This window comes from Ambystoma mexicanum, chromosome 7q, assembly GCF_040938575.1.
Source record: "Ambystoma mexicanum isolate Mex_15411 chromosome 7q, UKY_AmexF1_1, whole genome shotgun sequence".
Lineage (NCBI taxonomy): Eukaryota > Metazoa > Chordata > Amphibia > Caudata > Ambystomatidae > Ambystoma > Ambystoma mexicanum.
Window position 1 is genome coordinate 1,024,909,266 of NC_090941.1, and position 24,824 is coordinate 1,024,934,089.

The window sequence follows — 24,824 nt, forward strand, 5'->3', positions numbered from 1 at the left end:
CTGCCTTTGTGCTTTTTCCCTGGTATTGAGGCTGGCCCCCTGCGGTCCCTCACCCCCCCGCCCCCCGAGGACAGGTTTCCATCTCTGCCAAGGTGGCCTCCGAAGGGGCCAGACCTTATTTACACGAGCGGAAGGTTCGGACACCCAAGGCCAAGACTCCTAAGAAGAAGAAGGACTGTAGAAAGACTGAAGCTGCTCTTAAGAAGCCAACCTCCGAAGAATCAGGTGAGGAGATGGGGGAGATAGATCTGAAGCCAGACAACCAGGCTCTTCTATGGAACAACTATGATCTAAATAGCTCCCAGAAATGTTGAACCCTTAGCACTGTGTGAAATATCTCTCCAATGTATAAAACTTCCCACGAACATGGTGCTGTGGTTGGGGTATTGTCTACACGGCTTCTTTCTTGGGTGGGGCCATGCCTGATACATTTGGGCCCCTTCTATAACGTCTATGCAGGCTGAAAAATGAAGCCCTGGATGGTTTGCTAGAGAAAGGTCACTGGTTATTGTATCGTATTGTAATTGTCATTTATATAGCATTCTCAAAGCGCTGGTAGTGGGGACGCCCTCGGTGGACCCAAGTTCAGAGTGTTGGAGATCACAGAGTAGGATTAGAATGCGTGTGTCCATTTGGCCATGATAAGGCTTAGCAGGCTGGCCAGGCTCCGGCGCAAACAACCCACAAAGATCAGGCAGGTGGATGGGTGCTGAGAAGAGGCAATGATTCATTCCAAAGCTTCCAGCCATCACTCTTCAGTTTTGCATAAATACTGGACACACGCATCCCACTTATGAGAGACACAGAAAAAACAGACATCACTGCTTGAGAAAATGCTTCCTAATTCAATTACTGGATCTTCATTAGTGAAAAGATGTGTACGATTGTAAAAGAAATGGCAGAAAAAGGAATTTAAATTGTCTGTAAAGTTTGGTGCAGTCAGGGGGTACTATAGATGTCAAATCTAAACTCCGTTTTCATGGTCACTACAAGAACACACCCTACTGGACGCCTCCCTCTTTTATTGAAGACTACTTAACAACCACATCGTTGGGGTACATGCCTCGCCTGCACCCCTTAGCGGGACAAAAACAGTTTCTAGAGTAAAAGGTCTTAGAATCGCGCATTGAAACACTTGTGTCTAGGCGCGTTATAAATGCCATATCATATCAATGCACAGCAATGTGGTAGCACATGCGAGACATAAAGAGCTTTTATCTCGCTTCCACAGATGTTTTTCCTTTTGGCACAAGTGCAACTGGAAGAACATAAGAGTGCATCTGAGCCTGGGACGAGATTTTTAAACCATGTGTAGCGCCCGTGCACCCAATGGGCGTAGTGCACCAGAGATAAATACAATTCCATCTTTATTTGTTTTTCGTTATTACCAAAGCAATACCAGTCAAAATCGTTAAAGGTATAGCTGGTGAATAATTAATATGCATTGGTTTGTGAAACTCTTTGAAAGCTTATACATTGGATTCTCCTGTCTGCACCTTGTTATCAGTTCCTAAAAGTCTCATCGTCACATGTATTGAATGTCTATATTTGAATGCCACAAGAGGACAACGATAGTATTGTAATCATTGATATACTTGGATGCCTCGGCTCGATAGTGGCACTGAAAAGAATGAGTAAACCAGGACTTATCAGTTGCAGAAATCAAAACGATGGATTCTGCTCTAGAAGGCCATTGTGGATTGTGTGAGAATGAAAGAGCATTCGCATCCAGAGAGTGGCCGGCACGTGCCAGCTCACACCCACAATCGGATGCTCTTGTTCATTTTCTCGGGTTACGTTGTTGTCTACGTTTATCCTGAAACCTGGTGCATGGTCTAAAGGGCAGCTACAAAAGGCCATCCTTGCAGATTCCAGGCAGAGAAGGCCTCATCTGCAAGGGCAGCCTTTTGTTCCTGTCCCGCTCCCGGTCCCTTTTGGGAGTCTTCCCCCCCACCCCCACCCGCAATACTCTCCGCTGCATGGCACCTCTCCTTTTGTGCACAGCTTTTTGTGCCTCAGGCTTCTGGAGTAGGGGGTCTCTACACAGCGAAAGCTGAAACCTATATCTGCCGGAGTTGGACATGCACCGGCATAGGAACCTGCCCACAACTCGTTCCCTACCTAGAATCAGTGGGAACCTTCAGTGATTGATTTGAAGGGCATAGTGATAAAGTCCTGCTTCAGAATTGAATATAGACATCTGGTTAAGAGCTAAACTTTTAGGTTCCTCCAGATTTAGCACAGTATTGCTGCTCACAGTCCTTGCGGCACTGCTATGCTGACATCTGAGTCTTGGGTTATTCCAGTCACACCAATCCCTTTGCATCAGAGACCGTTTAGGAACCTACAACAGTCAATGAACCGCCGGGCCAGAGCTGTACCCTTGAACTAAAGGACTGCAGCTCTCTGTATCAGGACTTAGTGCACCATACAAGCTTCTATATTTGGGGGGGTACCCTCTAAACCCGCTTCTCTATTTTGTAGTCCCTATACCTCACACCTTACCCACCCAACGCCCATATTTTCGAATGAGTTTTTCAGCTGTAGATTTTCAGCAAAAGAACACTGTGAAAAAAGCCTGCCGTTGTAATAACGTCTTGCCGCAGTACCATACCAAAAGCTACATAACTGGGACTTATCAATAGCCTTCCCCATCAGACATGATGACTAGTCATACATGTGGATCAACTGTTTGGAGGCTTTGGCCTAGCTCTCAGGCCATGAGGCCTCTTTCACAGCCAGAAGTGCAAAGTCACCATCTCAAATGCCAGAGCCAGTGTGATCTGCCACCCAAGTTTCAAGTTCTTACCATACTGAACACGTCCTGTGGTCTTTGTCACCAGCGCAGCCCAGCCCCGCTCACCAAAGGAGAACAGGGGGGAAGAGGGTACCTTCGTGGTGACCCCCACAGAAGACTGTTCCCTTTTGCTTTTCTTCCCTCGCTTCCACCCAGATCCTCCTTTTCCAGGTTTCTTGGGTGCATAAGGGGGTTGGGAATTGGGCGGGCAGCCCGCTATCCCTTTATTAAGGGCTGAATCTATCAATCGGCCCGAGTTGAAGGCCCACATTTTCTTAGAAGCATCATTGCTGACGATGGCTGGATCACCTGTAAAATACCAATTACATTAATAAAGCCCGCAAGCTTGAACTGCCAGGCTATTATGCAAGTCTATTCATAAAGAGGAGCATACTCGTCCTTGGCACTTAAGCGGTTAATATCCCATCATCAATGTGGCGTGGTCATCTCTTATTTGCATTGCTTGTATGGTTTATCGGAAGCTCATAGTGGAACACTGTGGGCATGCTCAAAACACATGCTTATACAGGCAGGGGTGTGAGCCATAGATCACTGTGAAAGCCTTGGCATTCCACACAAAGTGGAGGTGTCATAAGAAGAGTGACACCTCCCCAGAGAACGCGCGCGCACACACACACACACGTGTGAAAGGATTATAATTGACCTCTCTGAAGAACAGCAGATTTATTTCCCAGCATGCATCAGTCCCTTTCACTGTCAATGTTTCTCTACAGCGCCTTTGCTGGCTCTCCACTTGACATGAGCCTCTCTTTCACTGCCTCACGGTGCTTATTCAACTCCGTTAGCAGCATGCGTTTCTATTATCGCACTAAGCTCCATGGTGTTCCCACCTTGCTTGACTCTGTCCGCTTGCCTCATCCACCTCAACCTCAGATAGACTCTCCATATCAGAGTATGTTCCGTAGTTAATGGTTCTTGTGGTGTTGTCCTCTTTAGGATGTGTCATGACGCGCTCAATAAAAAGAGCTCGAGCCGGCACATGCAGCAGTACGGTGGCAGACTCCCTGCGTGGCAACTCTGGTGTCCGATTAATTATTTGGTTTGTGCTGGGTGCCCCCGGCCTATGTGCCCTGGGTTTTGGGTGTATGTTTGCCTCCAACGGAAAGGCTGTACCAGCGCCCCGATAGCGAAGAATGGTCAAAAGGTGTGCCCAACCATACACAAGGTCCACATACTTTGAGGAACTCACCGACGGCTCGGGGGGATAAACACCTGCTATCGCCATGGGAGACAACGGGATGGAGCTCTAGTGGCTGATAAAGCGCACCGTCAACGGGGATAACTGGCACCGTTGAATGAATTTGACATCGTGGGGCCCGCATCGAGCCTTGGACCTCGATGGATCCCATGGGTTGAAAGGCTGTTGAGGTCAGTGAGAGGGCAAAACGGCCCACCTTGCTATACTCCCGCAGTCCAAAAACTGTTTAAGACACTGCGGCCTAGGGATCTCTCATATGCAGCCACCATCGAGGTACTGAATGAGTACTACATGCCCATGAGGCTAAGGTCAGCAAGGTAGGACGAAGGAGAAAGGCTGGATGCGTTCCATGGAAGGCTGAGGCACATGGCACTGATGTTGGTGGTAGGAGGTGCCTCACTCTGCCCACAGTGTGAATAGGACCTGCCGCACACACATGAGTGTCCAGCCAAAGGACACACATGTGGGAGGTGCAGAAAGGCCGTCCACTTTGCGAGCGTCTGTCAGGCACCATCACCAGCTGCACCATTAGCTCCATAACCAAGCACCATCTCAAAAGGAGTATACCCGACAAGGAGCAGGAAGGCAACCGGCCAGACCATCTGTGGCTCAGCCGGCACCACCAGAAGAAAGAGGGGCCGTAATGGAAGAAGAGGAGTATGCTTTCTTCCTATTTTGCATCCAGGAAGATGATCAGGAGTGTCACTAGCAGTCGAGGGAGGACTGAAGTAAGACTCCACAGAGTGAGGAGTTTGATCCAGGGATCTAGGATCACCAGTTAATGAGAGGACTGTTTGCCCAGACTGAAATGCATCCACGGTTGTAATGTTAGCTCACATGTTTGATCTTCATGGTTTTTGTTGTTTTCTTTGTCATGAAAAAGGATGAGTGTGGCATTGTCCCCTTTAAGATGTCATGTCATGACTATGTCATGACACGCTCTGAATAAAAGGAACTCGACCCGGCACGTGCGGCAGTATGTTGGCAGACTCCCTGCGTGGCAACTCTGGTGTTCGGCTCATTATTTGGTTTGTGCCGAGTGCCCCTGGCCTATGTGTATAGATGGCCCATGTGCTTTGCTGCATCTGGGTGATCCCAGATATCCCCCTTCAGCCGTGTGATCAAGGAACTGAGGGTCTGCACAGGGTGCCTACTGCAGCTGTCTTTGCCGCGACCGAGGCAGCCATGATTTATGTAGCAATTGTCTGTTGACCCTCGGTGCCCCCCGAGGCACCCACAATAGTTCTAATCTTTCCTTTCGTTCATCTTTGCAAACCCGGTTCTGAAGCTGTGGAGTCACTACGTCTGACGGTGTTCACTTTGCATGAGTTTCTGTGCTGACAAAGTCTCTTCTTTGGAGATGGAGATGGCACCCCATGATCTGGCTTCCATTGACTGCAATGCTCTGTTGAGATGGGGACTGTGCTCTGAGCTCTTAACAGAGTGGGTCCTCATCCACCATCGGCCGCCCTCCTACTTCCTCCTCCTCCATCTCTGACTTTTCGGCTCACCAGGTCACATGGTAACCAAAAGAGAAGACAGACTTTTAATGATGCAGACACCGCTTCCATTCCAGGGGCTGTCCATCACACTAGATACTGGGTATGTGGATATATGAATCCATTTCCTTTAATAATCAATTGCCTATCAAAGCCCAAAAATAAAGTAAGAAAACTGGCAGTGCCTACCCCCTGTCCCCTCTCCTGAGAGAATAGGGCCTTTGTATGCCCACGTGAGAGATTTGCTGGCCCAAATGAGGCTCATCAACAGTGAGAAAAGGTCAGCAAAATATAATATGGGTGTAACATGGTAACACATACACACTAATAGACATTTAAGCAGAATATTAATTTTGATCAAATGAATGTGATAAATGAAAAGGTTTGATTCCGACATCTTCTCCGGGACTTTTGGTTACATAGAGAGGCTATGGACGGACTTTCCAGATTTCCACCAGCTGTCTTGCCATACTATTATTACAGTTATATTCTATTAACGTGCAATACGCCCATAGGCCTCAGTGCCCACACAGAAACAAACAAATCATGGAAGAGAGGAAAAGAACCAGGAAAGCATAAGTGAAAAAAGCAGACTAATCTTGTAATTAAAGAAGTAGGTTTTTATGGCCTTTCGGAAACTCAGGGGTCATGGAATGGCCTGTATAATTGCCGGAAGGGGGTTCCATAAACCTGGCGTGCAAGCACCAAACCTGTGTCGCCAATATTCTTTTGTTTTAGTTGAGGGGGGGGAATACGTTTGTTGCTACAATTTGAAGGAAGAGTTCTTAAATTGGTAGACTTGTGCAGCCGTCACCAGATAATCAGCAGCTCTTCCAAGGAGGTACTTGTGCATAAAGGATAGAATTTGATGAGATCTTCGATGATGAAACGGCAGCCAGTGTTGGGATATTCTAGTCACAGAGACATGATCAACCCTCACCAGCCAACAAAGTCCTCCAAAACCCAGCTGCCCAAGGGGCCACCTCTACACCTCGTGGTGCCCACATTACTCCTGTGCTGCGTGAGCTCCACTGTAGCCCAGCGTCTTCAGTTCAAGGCTCTTTGCCTTGCCCATCAGGCCTTTTATGGTCAAGGAGCTGAATACCTACAGGCAAAATTCCGCCCTCATGTCCCTGGGCGAGCTCTTTGCTCGACTAATGCTCTTCTGGTTCCCATCCATAGGGTTAAGCTGAGCCAGGTTGGTGAACACTCTTTTTCGGTTGCAGTAGCCACTTCATGGATCTCCCTTCCCTGCTCCATGCCGGCCATTCCCTCCCATCTCCTTTTTTGCCAAGTACTGAAAACTCATCTTTTTTAGACTGTTTCTTCGTTTCTCTAGTAGCGCCAAGGTGCCTTTGGGCGTTCATCGCACTTTACAAATCATGTTAACATAACAAACAGCTCTAATCGCTCCATTTAGAGCAAAATGCATGTTTTTAAGTTGGCTTTTAAGGTGCCCACTAAAAGGCTGTGAAAATAGTAGAGGTTAGAATTAATTAAGGCACATGCTACAAGGAACTTGTTGGTTTTAGTCAGATTTGGCTTGATTTGTCGGAGCAACTCGGTAGTATAGGCACAAGGGGCCTTGGCATGGGCAACCTGTTTTTTCATGGTAAGTCAAGAGTCAAGATAGACTGCCAATGTTTTCACAAGTGGGGCAACTGTAATCACAGAATCGACTATCCTAAACTGGAAGCAGAGTCCACGAGCATCAACTCTGTTTTGCCCCCCTGCCCCCTTTGAGTATCTGTGTGCCCCCCCTCTGCCCCTGCCCCCCTTGAGTATCTGTTTACACCCCCCTGCCCCCCGTGAGTGTCTGTTTGCCCCCCCCCGGAGATTCTGTTTGCCCCCCCGTGAGTATCTGTGTGCCCTCACCCTGCTTGCCCCCCCTCTTGCTCTGCGCTCCACCCCCTCCTCATCTCCATCCTCTTCAACTTCCCTCCTACTCCCCCCTCCTTTCTCCCCCCTCTTAGACTCCGCCTCCTAGCACTTACTCCTATCATCTGTCCCGTGACTCTTGATAGCAGCTTGTCTGTCCCCCCCCTGTTGTTCTCCCCCTCCCCCCTCCCCTACTTTTCAATTTGTCACTGACTTTTTGCTCAGTAGCGTGTCTTGTTCTCCTTCCCCCCTCCTTCCACTTGCCCCCCCCACCCCGCCTCTTGTTACCACCTGCACTGCGTAAATTGTCGTCAGACTTAGTAATGTTACTGCTTGCTCTGTTTTCCTTCCTTTCCATTACCTCTTGCCTTACTCGTTCTATGCACTTGCACTATCAGAAATGTCGACAGGGCTAATATGATAGTTTTTTCACATTCTGTATTGTTTCAAGGACTTTTGCTGAATGTAACTGTATTTTTCCTATGTCCCCTCCCTCCTTGAAGCGCTTTGAAACACATTGTGTATAGGCGCTATATAAATAAACTATCATATCATATCATATCACTAAGTTCTAGGGAATGTATGGCCATCCAGTCTTGAATCAAACTATACATATATATATTTGATGTGGTTGGTGTCAAGTCATGATTCCCGTCAGTTGAAAGACCAATTGGATGTCGTCGACATAGTTGTTATACTTAACCGAGACGTTATCCATTAGGTCAAAAGGGGGGGGTGTATATATTTAAGAGAGTAAGGGAAGGACAGGCACCCTGGGGTACACAATAAGACATTAGCACTGGGGGGTGCCTTGAATTCGCCAACAGAAACCCTCGCTGTCCGAGGGTCAAGGAAAGAGGCCATCCAAGAAATGGAGGATTCTGAACAGTTGGCAATCTCATTTAACATCTCCAGCAGCAAAGATTGATTTACTAAATAGAACGGGAGGATAGCTCAGCGGCAACGTGCTCGCCTTGGAAGCAAGATGACACGGAGCAACACATGTTCGATCCCCGGGTCCATGCTTAGAAACCTCTGGGTATTAAGAGCATTATAAATGACCTATCATATCATATCATAATGCTGCCAAGTGGTCGAGAAGCAGAAGCATGGAAACCCTGCCGCCATCAACAATCTTGACCAAATTGGCCTAACATGGTGGTTTCGGTGCCACCATGTTAGGCCAATTTGCCAGGAACGAAAGCCTGATTGCCCACCACTAAGCAGGTGATTGGTATCAATATAGTCCTGGAATTGCAAACACGCTGTCTTATCTAGAATTCTGAGGAGGAAAGGGACATTTGCAATTGGGTGAAAACTACCTGCAACCTCCGGATCAAGGGAGTCCTTCTTGAGAATAGGAGTGAGCCACACATCCACACAAAGATTTCTAGGAAATGTGGACATGTGGAACCTCTTCCATATACTTGTGTGCAAATGGAATGCACAAAAAGATGCGCACAAGTGCATATTGAGGTTACTGTGGTCATCTCCAGTCAAAGTATTTCAGAACATACTATACGGCAGTCTCTTTATATCAGAGATACTCAATGATTAGTTTGTATTTTGCTGCATAGGAACTTGTGAATTGGACACCATGTTTCTTGGTAGTTGTTTGTGTTTCTTTTTCACAATGATGCTGGGTGTGCTGGGCAGCACTGGGGATGGTGTGGCTAAGGTACCATGCAAGACAATGTGTACTGTCCTAGGATCCTAGGATGCAGGCCTGTGTTTGGGAGGCGGGGAGACATGTAAAGAGGTACAGAATCACTGAAGGGGCTCACCTTGAGCTAATGACAGCAGGAACTTTTAGGCTGTGGAATCCATCAGTATCATTCAGCTAACAACACATCACCTTTTAATTTTTGAGTAACATTCTTGGGGTAGGAGCACTGCTGTGCCATTCCCATTCTCTAGGTGTATCTTTAATGTCTATCACAATGGAACTGTCATGGCCCAGGGTTCTCAACCCAACCTCCTCCTTCTTGATCAGCGTCTCCTGTCTCTCATTAACTTCCTCCCTTCTCCTGCCACCTTCCCTCTGGCCTCTTCGCCACCATCGACGAGCGTACCACACCCTTGTACCCCCTCCTCGGAAAACCTTCAAAGGGGACAATCAGCCTCACTTAACTACCCTGAATGTTTGCTCTGCTGTTGAACACTCAAGATATTCTGGTATCTGTCTCCTTCTTGAAGACCTGGACCTTGACGTCCTCACCCCTACCGAGACGTGGTTGAATGCCAGCTCTGTCACGGCTCTTGACAATCTTCTTCCTGAGGGCTATAAGATCCTCTCCAAGCCCAGGCCCAACCGGTCTGGAGGCGGAGTGGGCCTGATCGTCCCTGAATGGGTCCCTGGTACTATCATACCCACTCAATCCTTTGCAGGCTTGGTGTCTCTCCTACCCTCTCACTTACTCTCGCCACCATCTACAGGCCCCCCGGCCCCATCTCCCTGTTCTTTTCTGAATGGACAGACGTCACCTCTTCTCTCCTGACTTCTACCACCAAGCTTCTCCTCCTCAGAGACTTTAACATCCACCTTGATTCTCCTGAAGAGGCCACTGTTCTTTTTGCGTGACCTTTGTGACTCTCTCTCTCCCTCACTATGATCCCCTCCGGTCAGACCCACTCAGCCGAACACACCTTGGATGCACTCATCTCAGCAGACATCCGTTTCTCTAACCCTCTCACTACACCGCTCTCTTGGTCTGACCATGCTCTCCTCCCCCCTGGAGCTCCTGTACTCCCTGGCTGAGCTGCTGCCCACACTGCCAGTCTCCTTCTCCATCATTCGATAGATGAAGCGAGTGTCAAGTCGCTGCTTTCGCTTTCACTTTCATCCCCCCTTCAACCCCTGCTATTGACTCCCCCACTGACACAGCCCTTGCTAACCAACCTTCACCTTTCCATCTCCAACACCCTTTCCACCCTTGCCCCGGTCTTGAAGCCTGCCTCGAAGTGCAACAGCTGGCATGACTCCGACCTAGCCTCACTGAATCGAAAGTGCAGATATGCTTAACGGAAGGGGCAGCCTTCGGGCACATCCACTGACAAACTGGCCTGTCGCCTGCTCCAAAAGGCAAAACCGTTTCTCAATCTGCTCCAAGAAGAGGGGCCATATCCAAGCCTGCATCTCTGGAGCCTCCAATAACACGGCTGAATTGTTCAAAATCTGCAAGGAACTCTCCAATCCTACTGCAGTTTCCACCTCTCCTCTTCCCTCACAGGCCCCCATTACTGCACTGGCCTCCCATTTCACAACCAAAACACAGGACATCCTCTCCTCACTCTCCTCTACCCCTCCCTACTGCCTCGCCTTCTTGCAGGCCTCCTTTGACCCCCCTCATCCCCTCCCACACACTCTCCTCCTTCTTGCCCATAGCACCGGACGAGGTATCTAAAGTTGTCCATTCTATGAATGTCCCATCCAAACAGGTGCTCCCCTGCTCTTCCAGAACTATCAAAGGACAATATTCCTTCTCTAGCCCCTGCCTTAGCCGATTTCTGCAACCGCTCCTTTGCCACTGGCTCCTTCCCTCTACCCCTCAAGCACTCCCTTTTGCACCCCCTCCTAAAAAAGCCATCAGCCTGCCCTTCTAACTATCTCCAGTACCTCCTTCCTGGGCAAACTCTTAGAGAAGTTGGTAATCTCCAAAATAATCCACCACACCAAACTTGTTGGCTGTCTCCATGACCACCAGTCTGGCTTTAGAGCATTCAGAGGCATGGAAACTGCTCTCCTGAACACCCGTGAAGACCTCTTTTAACATCTTGATTCCAATTCTCCTTCTGTTCTCATTCTCCTCGATCTTTCCTCTGCCTTTGACATGGTCAGTCATTTCATCCTCATAAAAGGCTCCGCTATAACCGTGGCATCATGGACCTGGCACTGGACTGGCTGACCTCCTTCCTATCAAATCGTCCTTCCCAGGTGCAACTGGGCCATTTTTTTCTCCTCCACCTCACTCTCTACCTACAGCTTGCTCTGTCCTATCGCCGTGGCTCTTCACCATCTATCTTGCCCCTCTTGCCCACTTGATCTCCTCCTCGCATTTCCAGTGTTATGCTGATGGTACACAGCTCTCCTTCAAGCTCCCCTCCACTACCTCCTCTTCTTCCTCTCTCATTTCTGATTGTCTCACTGCTATTCAGGCATGGTGCATGGCTAATGATCTCTGTCTTAAAGCCAGTAAGACTGAGATCCTACCCATTGGGAACTCTGCTCCCAGTTTCCCCCCCACTCTCTGGCCACCCTCCTTGGGTCCTCTCCCCTCACCATCTTGTGATGCCAAAAACCTTGGCGTCATCATTGACTCCTTTCTCTCCTCACATCATGGACCTTGCCAAGAAGGCCCACTTTCAGCGCCACCTCCTTAGAAGCATTCTCCCCTTCCTCAACTTCCCCCAGAAACTCAATGGGCCTCATTAAGATCATTGCGGTAGCCATGCCTGTATGGCAGGCACGGTTACAGCCATGGTCGCTTCTGGCACTGCCTCACGGGACTGGGCCATATTACGAGATGAATGGACCGGTAATTGTCCATTCGCAGGTGGCGGTAATGCCGGGCTACTGATCCCCATTCTGCCCCGTAGGGTAGAATGGGGGTGGGGAGCAAGGTTGCACCGGGAACCGTTTATAACGGTGCCGGTGCAATCACGAGTTCTGCTCGCAGGTGCCGCACAGCCCTCCAGGTAAGACCTGGCGTGCTGTCAGGAACCCGCAAGCATAACTCGTAATGCGGCGGTCCGGTATGAACGGTGCCGGTGCCTTACCGGCACCGTTGATACCATGACCACCACATTTATAATGAGGCCCAATGTCTCTAGAGCTCCGGTCCGCTCTAGGCTGGACTACTGTAACAGCCTCTTCCTCAATCTGCCTCTTTCTTTCATTTGCCCCTTCAACTAATCCAGTTGACTGCAAGATTTATCCTTGGCATGAAGCCCAGGCACTGCATCTCTCCAGCTCTTAAATTGGCTCCTGATGGCAGCGAGGATCAAATTCAAGACCCTCTCCGTCATCCACAAGGCTTTTTGGGGCCTGGGACCCCACTATATCCAACTCTCTGTCCCTAAATACGTCCCTGCTAGAGCCCTTCGGTCCTCTAGTTCCAAGTCTCTGCAGATCAGACATTTTTCATAGCAGAGAGTGGGGGGTAAATCTCCCTCTTCGGCAGGTGTCTAACTCTGGAATGGCCGCCCTGCCCCTCTCAGACTTGAGCCGGACATGCTTAAGTTCCAGAACTTTCTCAAGACCCTGCTTTTCTCTACTTCCTTCCCTGTCTCCATTCCTTGCTAATGTCCCCATCTGCCGCTGCGACTGGCAGCCTGGTCCATTATGAGTCTTACAGGTTACCAGGCCCCATTGACCAGTCTATACCAGCACTCCCCCAAATCAGCACTGCCCTTCTGGGCGCCCTCCCTGACTAGCGTGGTTGGTTGGGCATCCTTTCCTGAGTCTGGTACACCCCTGTCCTCGCACTTAATCAGTGGTCCTCACCCACGCACCCCTTGGCACTTACCCCCCCCCTTTGCTCCCCTCTGCACTTGCCTAATCCCTGGGTCCTCCCTTTTGCCCCCCACACATTATATGCAGTTCCCCCCCTCCAACTCCCTTTTTTGCACTTCTCGTTACTGCACTTGCACGATCCGAATGTCACAAGGCCTAGTAGGACCATTATTGTTATTATCAACCTTGTCCCTCCCCCTCTTTTTTGTCTTGTGGTGCCTGGAAACACCATTTGCTGTATAGGTGCCTTATAAATACTCAATAAATAAAATAAATAAATAAATCTGTCTTGTGCGCCCTACAGGGAGTTCAATTACTATTTTGTGTCATGATTAGAATGGCATTTTGAAGTGTTGTTTGCGACTCGTTTGAGGGTGTGTCGACCCACCACGTCTTGGCCCTCTCTCGCCCATTATGGAGGAGGCGACATCCGAGGAGCCAGCCCAGTGAAACACTGAGCGCTCCCTCAGCTACTTTTTCCAGCTGAGGGAGTGCTCCTGGGCTGCCGCTCTAGCTCAACGAGGAGCGTTCTGCTTCCCCAGCCTTGCATAGCTCACTGGATATGCTGGCTGGGGAACTGCATGTCTGCATGTGCGAGGGGGAGCTCCTGCAACTCCTCGCACATACAGACAGAGCAGGCTGGAGTGGGAAAATCGTCACTCACGCTCAGGCCCCTGCACGCATGTACAGGAAACTTCCCGATTCCTGTTCATTCAAGCAGGGGCTGGAGCGCTCGGGGGGAAACTTCAGGACCAGCGGCAGAATTTCATGTATTTATTATTTAAATATGTTTGTGGATTCCTGTATGCTTGGGTTGTTATGAGCGGTTATATGGTGATGGATGCTCGCATTAATGAGAGTGCTTACTTTGTGTATGATGTGTAAATGTGTGCGTCTGTATGTTCATCATTTATTTATTATTTAAATATGTGTATGGATGCGTGTATGCTTGTTTTGTGAGTGAACGATGATAGGTGTTCGTGTGAATGAGAGAGTGCTTGCTTTGTTAATGTTGTGTAAATGTGTGTGTTTTTGTATGTTCATAATTGATGTATTATTTAAATGTGTCTATGGATGCGTGTATGCTTGTGTTATGAATGAGTGTATGATTATAGGTGCTCTTGTGAAGGAGAGCGCTTACTGTGTGTATGTTGTGTAAATGTGTGTGTTTGTATGAGTGAGTGCATGATGATGGGTGCTCGAGTGAATGAGAAAGGGCTTCCTGTGTGAATGTTGTGTGAATGTGTGTGCATGCGTTTGTGCTGGTAAGTGGAGCTGATTTTGGCAAGTGGGGGTGGGGGTGCTTGCACAATCCCCCTCCCTGCCGGCCAAAATCAGCTCTCCGTCTGAGGTACTGCAGGGCACATGGGACAGCGATTGCATTTTTTTAATGGACACTTATAGATGTCTTTTAAAGAAAATACCATGCCTGCCCTCTGGGCCCCGAGCGCCTCGCATACACACAATCACAGTCATTGTGTGTGTATGAGGTACTGGGGCGCCCAGAGGGCAGGCGTGGCATATTTTTACTGGGTGAAGCCAAGGTTGCAAGCAGCAGCATTGTATGGTGAATGCTGAAGCGAACAGTGTATGAAACGCATGTGATAACCAGCATAAGTAAAAGTTGAGCAATAGATGAGTGATTGAACTTTGAAACCAAGATACGATATCCTTGACAAGTGGTCCGGCACTGCGTGTGTGCTCATTCAAAGGTCTCTGTAAGGTATCCAATTGAGAGTGGAGAAAGGTGAAAGAGTGGCAAAGAACTGTACATCAAAGTGGTCCTCCGACGTGTCTGGCAAAATCCTGTGCACAATCGAAAGTCTTCAATCTTAATACTGCCAAACAAGTTGATATCAAAACAGAGAAAGTTGGACTAAGCCCGAAAGCTATTGGGATAAAGATAGTTTGTGTTAAAAGTGAATTAAATTAGTCCGAGCCCGGCGGAGGGAGACTGATTGAGCATTTTGAGCCCGGCTGAGGATCTGAGCCCAGCTGAGGGGGATCCGGGGTGGATAGTGAAACACCTGAGAAATTAGACACATGAAAATCCTACGAAGTTTGTATTGAGGGGATCTGAGGTGAATAGTGACTCACCTGAGAAAGTGAGTATGTGTGAAGTTCTGAGAGGAAAATAACGTATTGTTTGTTTGTCGCATAAGGCCCTCTGAAAGAAGAGACTTTGAAAGGCAAAGTGACTTGTGCACAGGAGTCCCTGATGCTAATGTTTGTAATGCACCCTTCTGCTAGATAAGTCAGAGACTGTGCTAAGCTCGAGTGTACCACCTTATCCCGTGCGGAAAACGTGGGGAAGGGAGGCCGACAGTCTGAACATCCCGACATATCATTTTGTGGACACTCCTTTCTTTTTGTAACATTGTTTGCCACTCTATCTGTATTTAGAGGTAAGGATTGGCAATAGGTTTATTAGTATAGGCCTTTTTATTTTGACAAGACATCACTAGGACTGCGTTATTATTTGATGGTCGTAGCTTGATCCTATCTGTAAATTTAGGATTAGATAGGCGTTTTTCATGTTCAATAAACACCCTTGAACTGTGGCCACTTGTGTCTGTCTTACGGTTGATACAATGCCTTCCTTACAGCATGCAAGCCCAGTAGAAAAATGCCATGGCTGTACCCTGGGACCCCAGCACCAGACACGCATCTGCCCCCTGGACCTCCCAGCGTCTCTCACTCACACATAATTGCATTAATAATTTATGTGATTATGTCTGAGTGCAAGGCGCTGGTGCACCACAGGGCAGGCATGGCATTTTATTTACTGGGCATGGTTGATAAAGCAAGCATGATAAGTGTTAATATGTAGCTAGACTGGCATTCCAATGCAGCCAGTCTAGTAATTTCTTATTGTGTATAGGACATTTTGCATTGGGCATCTTGGCTAACGCATGCATGGTCAGTGTTATTACAAAGCAAGACTGGCATTTTTATGCAACCAGTCTAGCCATTTCTTATTGTGGTATCACATTTTTTATTGGGCATCTTTGTAGCTCAACTGGCATTTTAGTGCAGCCAGTTTGGACATGTTTTCATACTGTGGCATGCATTTTTAATGGTAATGTCAACTGGCGTGTGTTCTTACGTGAGGATACTGCCATACACCCACTACCCCTCCACCAACACTCCACAAGGATGAAGAATGGTGCAATAAAATCCAAACGGCTATGCTGGACAAACTTGTTCTAGAACAAAATCCTAGCCCATCAACAAGCCCTTAGTCACCAGATATCCCAATCACAGACCAGTGCTAGCAGTGATTCCCCATCATTTGAGTTTTAAGGACATGAGAGAACAAGAGGTTATCACTCTCCTGAACTCAATTAAACCATCCGCTTGCAAGGGGGATTCCTGCCCAGCTCAATTTATTAAAGATTAGGCCCTCCCCTTGCCCCTCTCCTCACAGCGTTCATTAACACCTCCTTTCAATCTGGTTATGTCCCACTAGTCTCAAGGAAGCCTACCCTTGACCCGACTGTCCCGGGAAACTATAGACCCGTTACGACAGTCCCTTTCCTTCTAGAAATTCTTGACAAGGCAGCTTACCTGCAAATCCAAAAGTTCCTGGAGGCAAACAATGTGCTTGGCCTTAGGCAGTCGGGACTCCGTCCAGGGCACGGCACCAAAACTGCTCTCCTAGATTTAAAAAATCGAATGGGCGATCTGAGAGATGCAGGCAAACCTGCTCTCCTTCTGCTCCTTGATTTATCAGCGGCATTTGACCTAGTGGATCACAATACTCTCTGTCACCATCTGTCCACTGCCGCTAACTTCTCCCCCACTTCCATAGCTTGGATCACCTCGTTTCTTCAGGAAAGGGTTATGAAAGTATTTTCTGACTCAGCCTGTGCCCACCCAAGCTTCATTAAATGTGGAGTCCCACAGGGATCCTGCATATCTCCCACCCTCTATAACCTGTTTGTTCCAGATCCTGGACGCCTTGGGCATCACATATACCAACTATGATGATGACACACAGGTCCTCATTCCCCTTACAGGAGACTATGAAGCCGATTCGGCTACCCTCAAGTCCATCTACTCCACTATCCAAACTTGGATGGCAGAAAACTGGTTATGCCTCAATGGGGATAAAACCGAGCTTCTGATAATTGGATCACCGGTCACGCTCAAGAAAATGGACAAACAATACAGCTCCTTTAAAATTGACTACTCGTCTATCCGGGTATTACAAGCTGTATAGACCTTGGGTGTCTACCTGGACTCGGACCTCTCTATGAACAGGCAGGTCAATGCCATTGCCTCGACCTCTGCCTATCACTCCAAACTTATCAACGCTGGAAGAACATATCTCTCGAAGCTAAATTGTCTTACCATTGCAAGAGCCATAATCGTATCCAGATTAGATTACTGCAATGCCCTCTTCCTAGGGACCTCCAACAAAAACCTCTCCAAACTCCAGACAGTCAGAATAATGACCTTAGGGCAGCCACTGGCATCTCCAAAAAGGAACACATTTCCGAGACCAGAAAGCAAGTTCATTGGCTCCCCATCAAAGAGAGGATAGTCTTTAAAGCCCCCGCCCTAACACACAAATGTGTTCACAACTGGGCACCCCTATACCTGGTGCAAAGGGTTGTCAAGCAGGTACCCACCAGACCCTCCAGAATGGCCTATGCCAATACGATCTCTGTTCCTAAAACTAGGAGTGCGAGCAGGAGGATCTAGCTTTCCAGTATTGCCAGCGACACATTGCAATGCCCTCCCTCCCCAAGCCAGAAAGGTTGAATCTCACCTTGCTTTTAGGAAAATAATCAAAACCCTGCTGTTCACCTAAACCCCTCACCCTATGAATGTTGCTGTTTCTCATATCAGCCTACGTTTGTACAGTACACTAGAAAGATATCACGCTCACTGTAACCAAGAGCTAAATCTTGTTCCTGTACTAATATCTCCCCACGCAACCAAGGCAGCATTGTTTTCATGCTCACTGTAACCAAGAGCCAAGCATACCTACGTAACTAAAACAAATATGTGCAAACAAGACAATCTCTGCAACAGCGCCTTGATGCCTGTGGGCTGTTAGTGTGCTTTACAAATACAAATAAATCAAATAAATAAATATATCGGCAGAACAAACATGGGCATGTTTTCTTATAGTATCATTATTGGCACTATGCGCAAAGCAAACACGAGTATGTTTTTATATGTGAATAATAGGGTATAATGGTGCAGTCAACATGGAAATGTATGGGCACAGCCAGTCTGAACATGTTTTATACTGGCACATATTGTGGGCAAAGGCATCATAAAAATGTGTTGGATAAATGCTCCTGTGCACTGTTTGTGACTTACATCTATTGGATTTTTTCATGAGTTACCCTACAAAACCAATTGCAAACTGTTTGGCTTTTCACGCAATCTTTCTAAAAAGTGTACTCTAAAAATCCACCTTTTTAACCCATTATTTTAAAACGTTTCTCGGGGGACAATCCGCCAAACCCCACTTGATTGGTTCGGGCTCACTGGCTATGCCTGATCGCTATCGCTATCTGGGAGAAATATTTATGCCCCTCCAGTTAAAAAAGTCACCAGCCGCCACACTTTGCATTTATAAAAAGGTAGATGCAACGTTGAAGGAAAGGAGTATAGGAAATCCTTTGTACTCGAATAGACACGGGAGTGGCATTGAATACAATTTGGGAGTTGCCATGGGTCGCAGCTGCTTTACTTGGCTCCACTTGTGCTACGGCCATCGGAATTAGCATAATTGTTTATAATTGATGGTACATTTGACTGAATTTGGCCAGTACCATTTGATCGATTAAAAGCGAACAATTGGGCTAATACACACCAAACATGTGGTGCGGGGTATCCCCCACTCCCTATCATCAGTATGTATTATCCTAGGGGGGGTTGCAGGAGTGTCCCCCGCTTCCTCAACACTGCAGATGGGAGACCAGAAAAACAAATAAAGAAAAAAGGGACCCTGTGGCGTCGGATCCGACCCACGTTAGAGGGAAGGATCTGATGCAGCGGGGGTGAAGGGGACCAGGCGGCAAGCAAACAGGTAAGTAGGGGAGGGGGAAGGGGCTGGTGGGGTTGGATTGGTGTGAGCGCGTGTGATCCTCTGATAATTGATCGCATGCAGGCATTTTTCTCTTTTTTTTTGGACAGTTTGCCGCAATCAATTATCAGACGATCAAACACCACCAAACCATGGCCATCGCTACCCTGGTGAAAAGTAGTCCAAAAGGTTGCATCTCAATGGGCACTTCGCTCTACGAGCCATATTTATTTTGTTGTTGCTGGTCTCACCTCTTGTTCCTTCTTCTGATTCTAACAGTGGATGCTCTGGGTGCAAGGGTGGGGGAAATTGGGCGGGAGCACTCATCCTTATCGCTCTCTGCACCCGTCCCTAAGCAGCCTCTTAGTCATTGCTGGGAGAACCGGTTGGGAAGTGAAACATGTATGCAGTGGTCTACATCCTTGAGAGCGGAATGGTACATATAAAACAGCACTACCATATACACAAAGGCGCAAAGGCATGACATCTGGCTCCAAACTGGAGGTGAGCATCCAGTGATGGCCACTGGTTGGCGCTGTGCTTTGTGTGACTTGGCTGAAATGGCTAATTCTGCTCTCTTTTAAATTGCCACATTCCCTACAAAGGGAGACCGCATTTAGAAAGAGTTTAGGGTTGCCTTATTTTTTGTGCAGTTTGTGTGCAATGCAAACTCCTAAGTCCCTTAAAAGATTTTTAGGATTTTTGTGTGTAATGCTTACTCTTAGTGTTGATAGCGGTTACAGTTATCCCTCATTCCTATTCAAGGCCATGCATTTAGATTAACCATGGAAGGCTGGAAGACTCAGCCAGCCTTGCCAAGACTAACTTCTGGCCTCCGTGTTGCACACAGCCATGCAGCAGATCAGTGAGATTTTTTTGACACATGTTTCCATCTTTAAGAAGCCCTATCTCCTCCAAATAAAATGCCAATCGTTTGTTTGGCTATTGGGTGAAGTTTTAGTGGAGTTCTAGTGCCACCTATTAGCCAAAACTTTTGGCATAGGAGTACAGATGGGATGCAAAGAGGAACACAAAGCCTCTGGGTGTTTGGCTTTTTACCAACCCGTTAACTGCCCCAGGGCATGCTAAAACATATGGTCATTCCCACCCCCCACTTGCCCCTCCCAGCCCAAAATACGCACACACACCCTCGAATCTCTTTGAGCTAGCTCTGTCGTGCAGGGATATCACACTACAGGGTGCTGTTATGGGGTTGCGCTTTGTCTTTTGAAGCAATCTTCTTTAAGGTAATGGTTTAACTGCAGTTCCAACTCGGCTCCTGGTGTAATGGAAATGTCTTAACCAAGTGCATCTTCTGTGACTCGATTTAGAAGTAATGTCTTCCTACAGCTAGTTCAAACTACACACCCTTAAAGCGTTCATTGCATGTCACCCACTGCCTGCTAGCATTTAGTGATACAGTGGTGATCAAGCGCGGATAGCTGTGGAAACTATGTTGATGGGTACACATAAGGGGACCATACAGCAGGTTATTGAACCCTGTAGGTACCCTCAAACGTTTGGTCACACAAATAAACTGCAGGTAGGGCTTACTAGGTGAATTACATTTTGTGCTGCTTCATAGCCTATGTAGCCCTCCAATCATAACTAACACTCGCCTCAGTGATGTTCCTTCCCTGGACCTCTGTGGTGGGCCGCCTCTCTAGGGTGAGGAGACAGGGAGAAGCAGACCCTATTTTTACTAGAGAAAAGAAGGGATGTCCAACTAGTAACTGGACGCCCTGTTCTAATATTATATGTATTGTTTGTTTGAGGTTGTAAAAATTCTGATTTTGAGTTCAAAGAGCAGGAGTATTAAAATAATATTGGCTTCCTGCTACAACTCCCAATTCGGGCATCCAGCGTTTGATTTCCCTGATTTTGTAACGTATCATAGCTTAAAATAGGGTCAGCCTCTTTCTGTCCCCTCACCCTAGGGAGGAGGCCCACCACCGAGGTCTATGGAAAGAACATCACTGAGGCGAGTGTTAGTTATGGTTGGAAGGCTACATAGGCTATGAAGTTGCTGCAAGTGTAATTCACCCAATATACCCTACCTGTACTTTATTTGTGGGAAAAATAATATTCCAGCACTTAAAAGTGCAATTCTCCATAGACCAGTGCCTTTTGTTCGGCAACTCTCTCTGCATGCATTTCATTTTCGTGGCCCAGTCAAAAGTGGAATGTGTCTATACAATTTCGCCCATCCTTATGGTCATGTTGTATCATTATGGGGGCGCCAGCCAAATGCCAATACATTGGCTACACAAAATTCATAACTGTTGACTTTGGCAATGGTTGTTTTAATCATTCTGCTACCAACATGTCATAAGATACAGTGGGACGTGATGCATGTGTGCACAGCAGGGGCTGGTATTGTCATTCGGCCCCAGGCGACTGCAAGGCAGGTGTGCAAATGGGGATGGGACCATTTTCAGTACCTGAACTAGGACCTATTCCAATCTTACTCCTCTGCTTGGGGCAGGCCCACTCTTGGCAAGTCTATACTCTACCTTCCCTTTAACAGAGTCTCGCACCTGCAAAGCATCCTTTCTTGGTTTCTATTAAAGCAAGATTTGGTGCAAATCCCCCAAAACTGCACTCCTGTAAATTCCTGGACAGTGAGAACTGTAGCTTAGCAGGAATTCACCTGGGAAGGGAAGGCTCTGGGGGGAGAGATGCGTTACTGATGGTCCAGCAACTCTATGACCTGTAATAAGCTTAATCCTTGGAGGGGTCAAGGTGAGGCAGCTTAGATAGAGTAAGTGGCAGATCTCTGGTCGAATGTATAAATCTCATTGGATGCCTGTTTTAAGACCTTTCCAGAACTCTGGTGGTGACTAGCCTGGCGTGGCTCTTCCTACACACGCCCCTCCTTGAAAGGGCATTGTAAGTGAGCAGGAGCTAGGCTGTTTCTGCTTCACCTGGTTCCTTGGGTACTTGCGCCAGCATATGCTGTTTTTTGCCTTTTGTGTTTGCTCCAATGGAGAAGACTCCAAACTCTAATTGGCATCACGTTCACATTCTTACATCAAACTTCAGTGAACGAAGACACTAGCTCAACTCCAGAGCGCCTTGAAAGGGGAACATTCACCCCTTAACCCCCCGAAACAGATGTAAATAATGAGAAGCGGTGCCTTCCGAATTGAATAAAAGATGTAAACGAAATGCCCAATATCGCAGGCCCTTTTAAATCCTCGAGTGTCTGTAAAAATTCCAGGCGGCCGGGGTTGGCCAACTCCAGGCCTCGAGGGTCAGATCCACATCGGGTTTCCAGTATAACCCTCATTAACATTCGAGAGATAATTTTGCATACAATCATTCTAAATGAATGCACATTTTTCCTCATGAAAATTAATGAGTGATATCCTGAAAACCCATCAGGATCCCGGCCCTCGAGGCCTGGATTTGGACAACCCTGTGTGGACACAAGTCCTGAGGGAGAACCCAGTGCATGTAACGTGCCTCAGGGGACCCTTCCTAACCTTTGCTGCAGCTGCTGGCATCCTCTTTTCTAGACATGATATCAGTGCAGATAACCAAGTAATCACCAGCGCGCCTTCCAGTTGCACACGGGCAGGTAGCACCATTTCTGGCCCCGTGATATGATACATTAGGTTATTTATAATGCGCTTAATACCCAGAGGTTTCAAAGCCCGGACCCGGGGAACGAACCAGATGCTGCTCCGTGTCATCTTGCTTCCAAGGCGAGCACGTTTCCCCTGAGCTATCCTCCCAAGACTATGTGACAGTGTCATCTCTATGGAGCTCGCAGGCCTTCCACCTACACAAGAAGTACTTTGCTATTGAGGCAATTCCAATCATGCCTCTTTTGAGACAATCCTCTACAGGAATTTATGGTGGGTCTTCAACCTACTGGAACATCTACTAGAGACTCCAGATGACTTTAGGAATGAGAGGTGCGCCCAATGCCGCTCCATGAGTAAATGAAATGGAATATAAAGTGGTTAGATTTAGTACACCGTTCGGCTGGATTCATGACAGGGGTTGGCAAACTTTCGCTCTACCGATGTTTTGGACAACTCCCATTAGCCCTAGCCAGCGAAGCCACGGCAAAAGTGTTGCGAGAGTCATACTCCAACACACCTGGAGAGCCACAGGATGCAAACAGTCAGATCTAGGGGAATCCAACTCCCGCCAGATCACCACAGCTCGTGTTCCAATTGCTTTGGAGCTGGAGGTCCCTAGCAAGGAGCATGCCTTGAACACTGCTGCCGGGGGTCGTAAGAAACACTGGAATCCCCATGACCATACTGCTTACAGGAACCCACGAAGGAACACAATCCCCCCATTATAAGCAGAGAATTAGACCCTACTACATTTTGTTTGGATGGGTTACTACCCAGTTAATACATTAACATGAGAGGTGGTGTCATGTGCGGTAACCAATGAACAGTGCCAGGCACCCTCACTCACCATCCTTCGCTGGTGGCATCTGGTCCTCAGAGTCAGCTGGTGGGATGCACAGCTCATTGCCAGGTGGAAATTGACTGCAGTTAAACATGTCTGGCCACGGAAAGCCGAAGGCAGCCATGACGGGCAAGCACCCACCCCGCACCTCCTCGCAGAGGGTTCTGCAGGGGAACACGGGCATGTCCAGTTCGCTGATGCACACCGGGGCGAAGAGGGAGCACAGGAACTTCTTGGTGTCCTTGTGGCACTGCTTAGAGAGCAGTGGCACCCATGACCCTGCTTGCTGGAGCGCCTCCTTCATGCTGTCGTGGCCGAGGAGGTTGGGCAGCCGCATCTCGTTGTAGCCCACAGCATGGCACAGGGTCATGCTACTGGGGATCGCCTTGCAGCTGGTCTTCCTCGTGCTGAGCTGGGTCAGGATGAAGGGGAAGCTGGTGGCCGGTGCCAGCAGGCTGCCCAGAAGGGCCAACGAGAGGATAGTTGCAATGCCCATGATGGGGGGAGATGCTGGCGCCTCACCTGCCAACAGCGCCAATCCGACAAAAGGATGGGATCCCGACAAGTATCCAGAAGGCGGTCACAGACAGAATGATCCCAGATTTCAATAAAAGCAAGAGAGCAGTTTTTTTATGCTGAGTCAGGGCACTGAGTCATTCAGCATTTGTTGTTCCCCCCTGGGCGTTGAAACGAAATCCTTGCTGTTTCCAATCCAGAATGTTAAAATCACACAGGATGTAGCTCGTTGCCTTGTCTGCCCAACATCCAGACAGGAAAAAAGGATTCCAAGCATGGGACTGCGGGTGATCAGTTGGCAGCAACTGCCTTCGCCCTTAATTGCTACCAATTCAGGTCGACTTAAGTTAAATTTGAATCGTAAAGAGTTTTAAGTTGCCTTACCGTTCAATCACAGTCCTTGGTGGACCTAAATTCGCGCTGCTTTGCACCAAGGCTTGTGCAGCAAGGGGCGTTGTGAACCTTTCCGTGTTGTCGCTCTTTCTGTAGCTGCCTTCACTGGGACCTTTTTTGCAGTGTCTCCCTGGAAACTCAGGTAGGCCGTTCCACGCCTTCCGCACCCCCAGGCCAGCAGCTGCAGATGGATGGCCACAGGCTACCTCGCCAGGGGCTCGCTGGAGGTCTGAGGCTTTAAACAGGCTCCCCCTGTGCTCTCCTCCAGCTGCGGGAGGGGCCGGCCATGGCTCCAAGCCCACAGTCAGGCCCTGGGGGCCTACACAGGCCAGGCTTCGGAATGGCTTCAGCGCCGCAGCCCGAGTTACAAAAGCCCGCGCTGCTTGCTTTCTCTTGGCATGCTTCCCCCAAATATTCCGAAACATAGGCGTGTTGTTCAGCCGCGGTACCTCCCTTGGGGTCGGTGTGTGGGGCTACTTCCGGCCCGCAGTAAAGTCCACCTGGTCGCCGAGCCAGTGCAGAGGTGTTTTCCT

At 48.2% G+C, this 24,824-nt stretch overlaps 1 protein-coding gene across 1 annotated transcript in view; it reads right to left on the reverse strand.

Annotated features, from left to right (window-relative positions):
* Nucleotides 1-24,010, reverse strand: part of LOC138528543 (secreted frizzled-related protein 2-like) — an 89,580-nt gene extending 65,570 nt beyond the window's left edge. The window contains exon 1 of the mRNA XM_069640300.1: nucleotides 23,389-24,010. Coding sequence (XP_069496401.1) covers nucleotides 23,389-23,878 — 490 coding nt within the window. The 5' untranslated portion in view covers nucleotides 23,879-24,010. The remainder of the gene's footprint in view (nucleotides 1-23,388) is intronic.
* Between the last annotated feature and the right edge of the window lie 814 nt (nucleotides 24,011-24,824).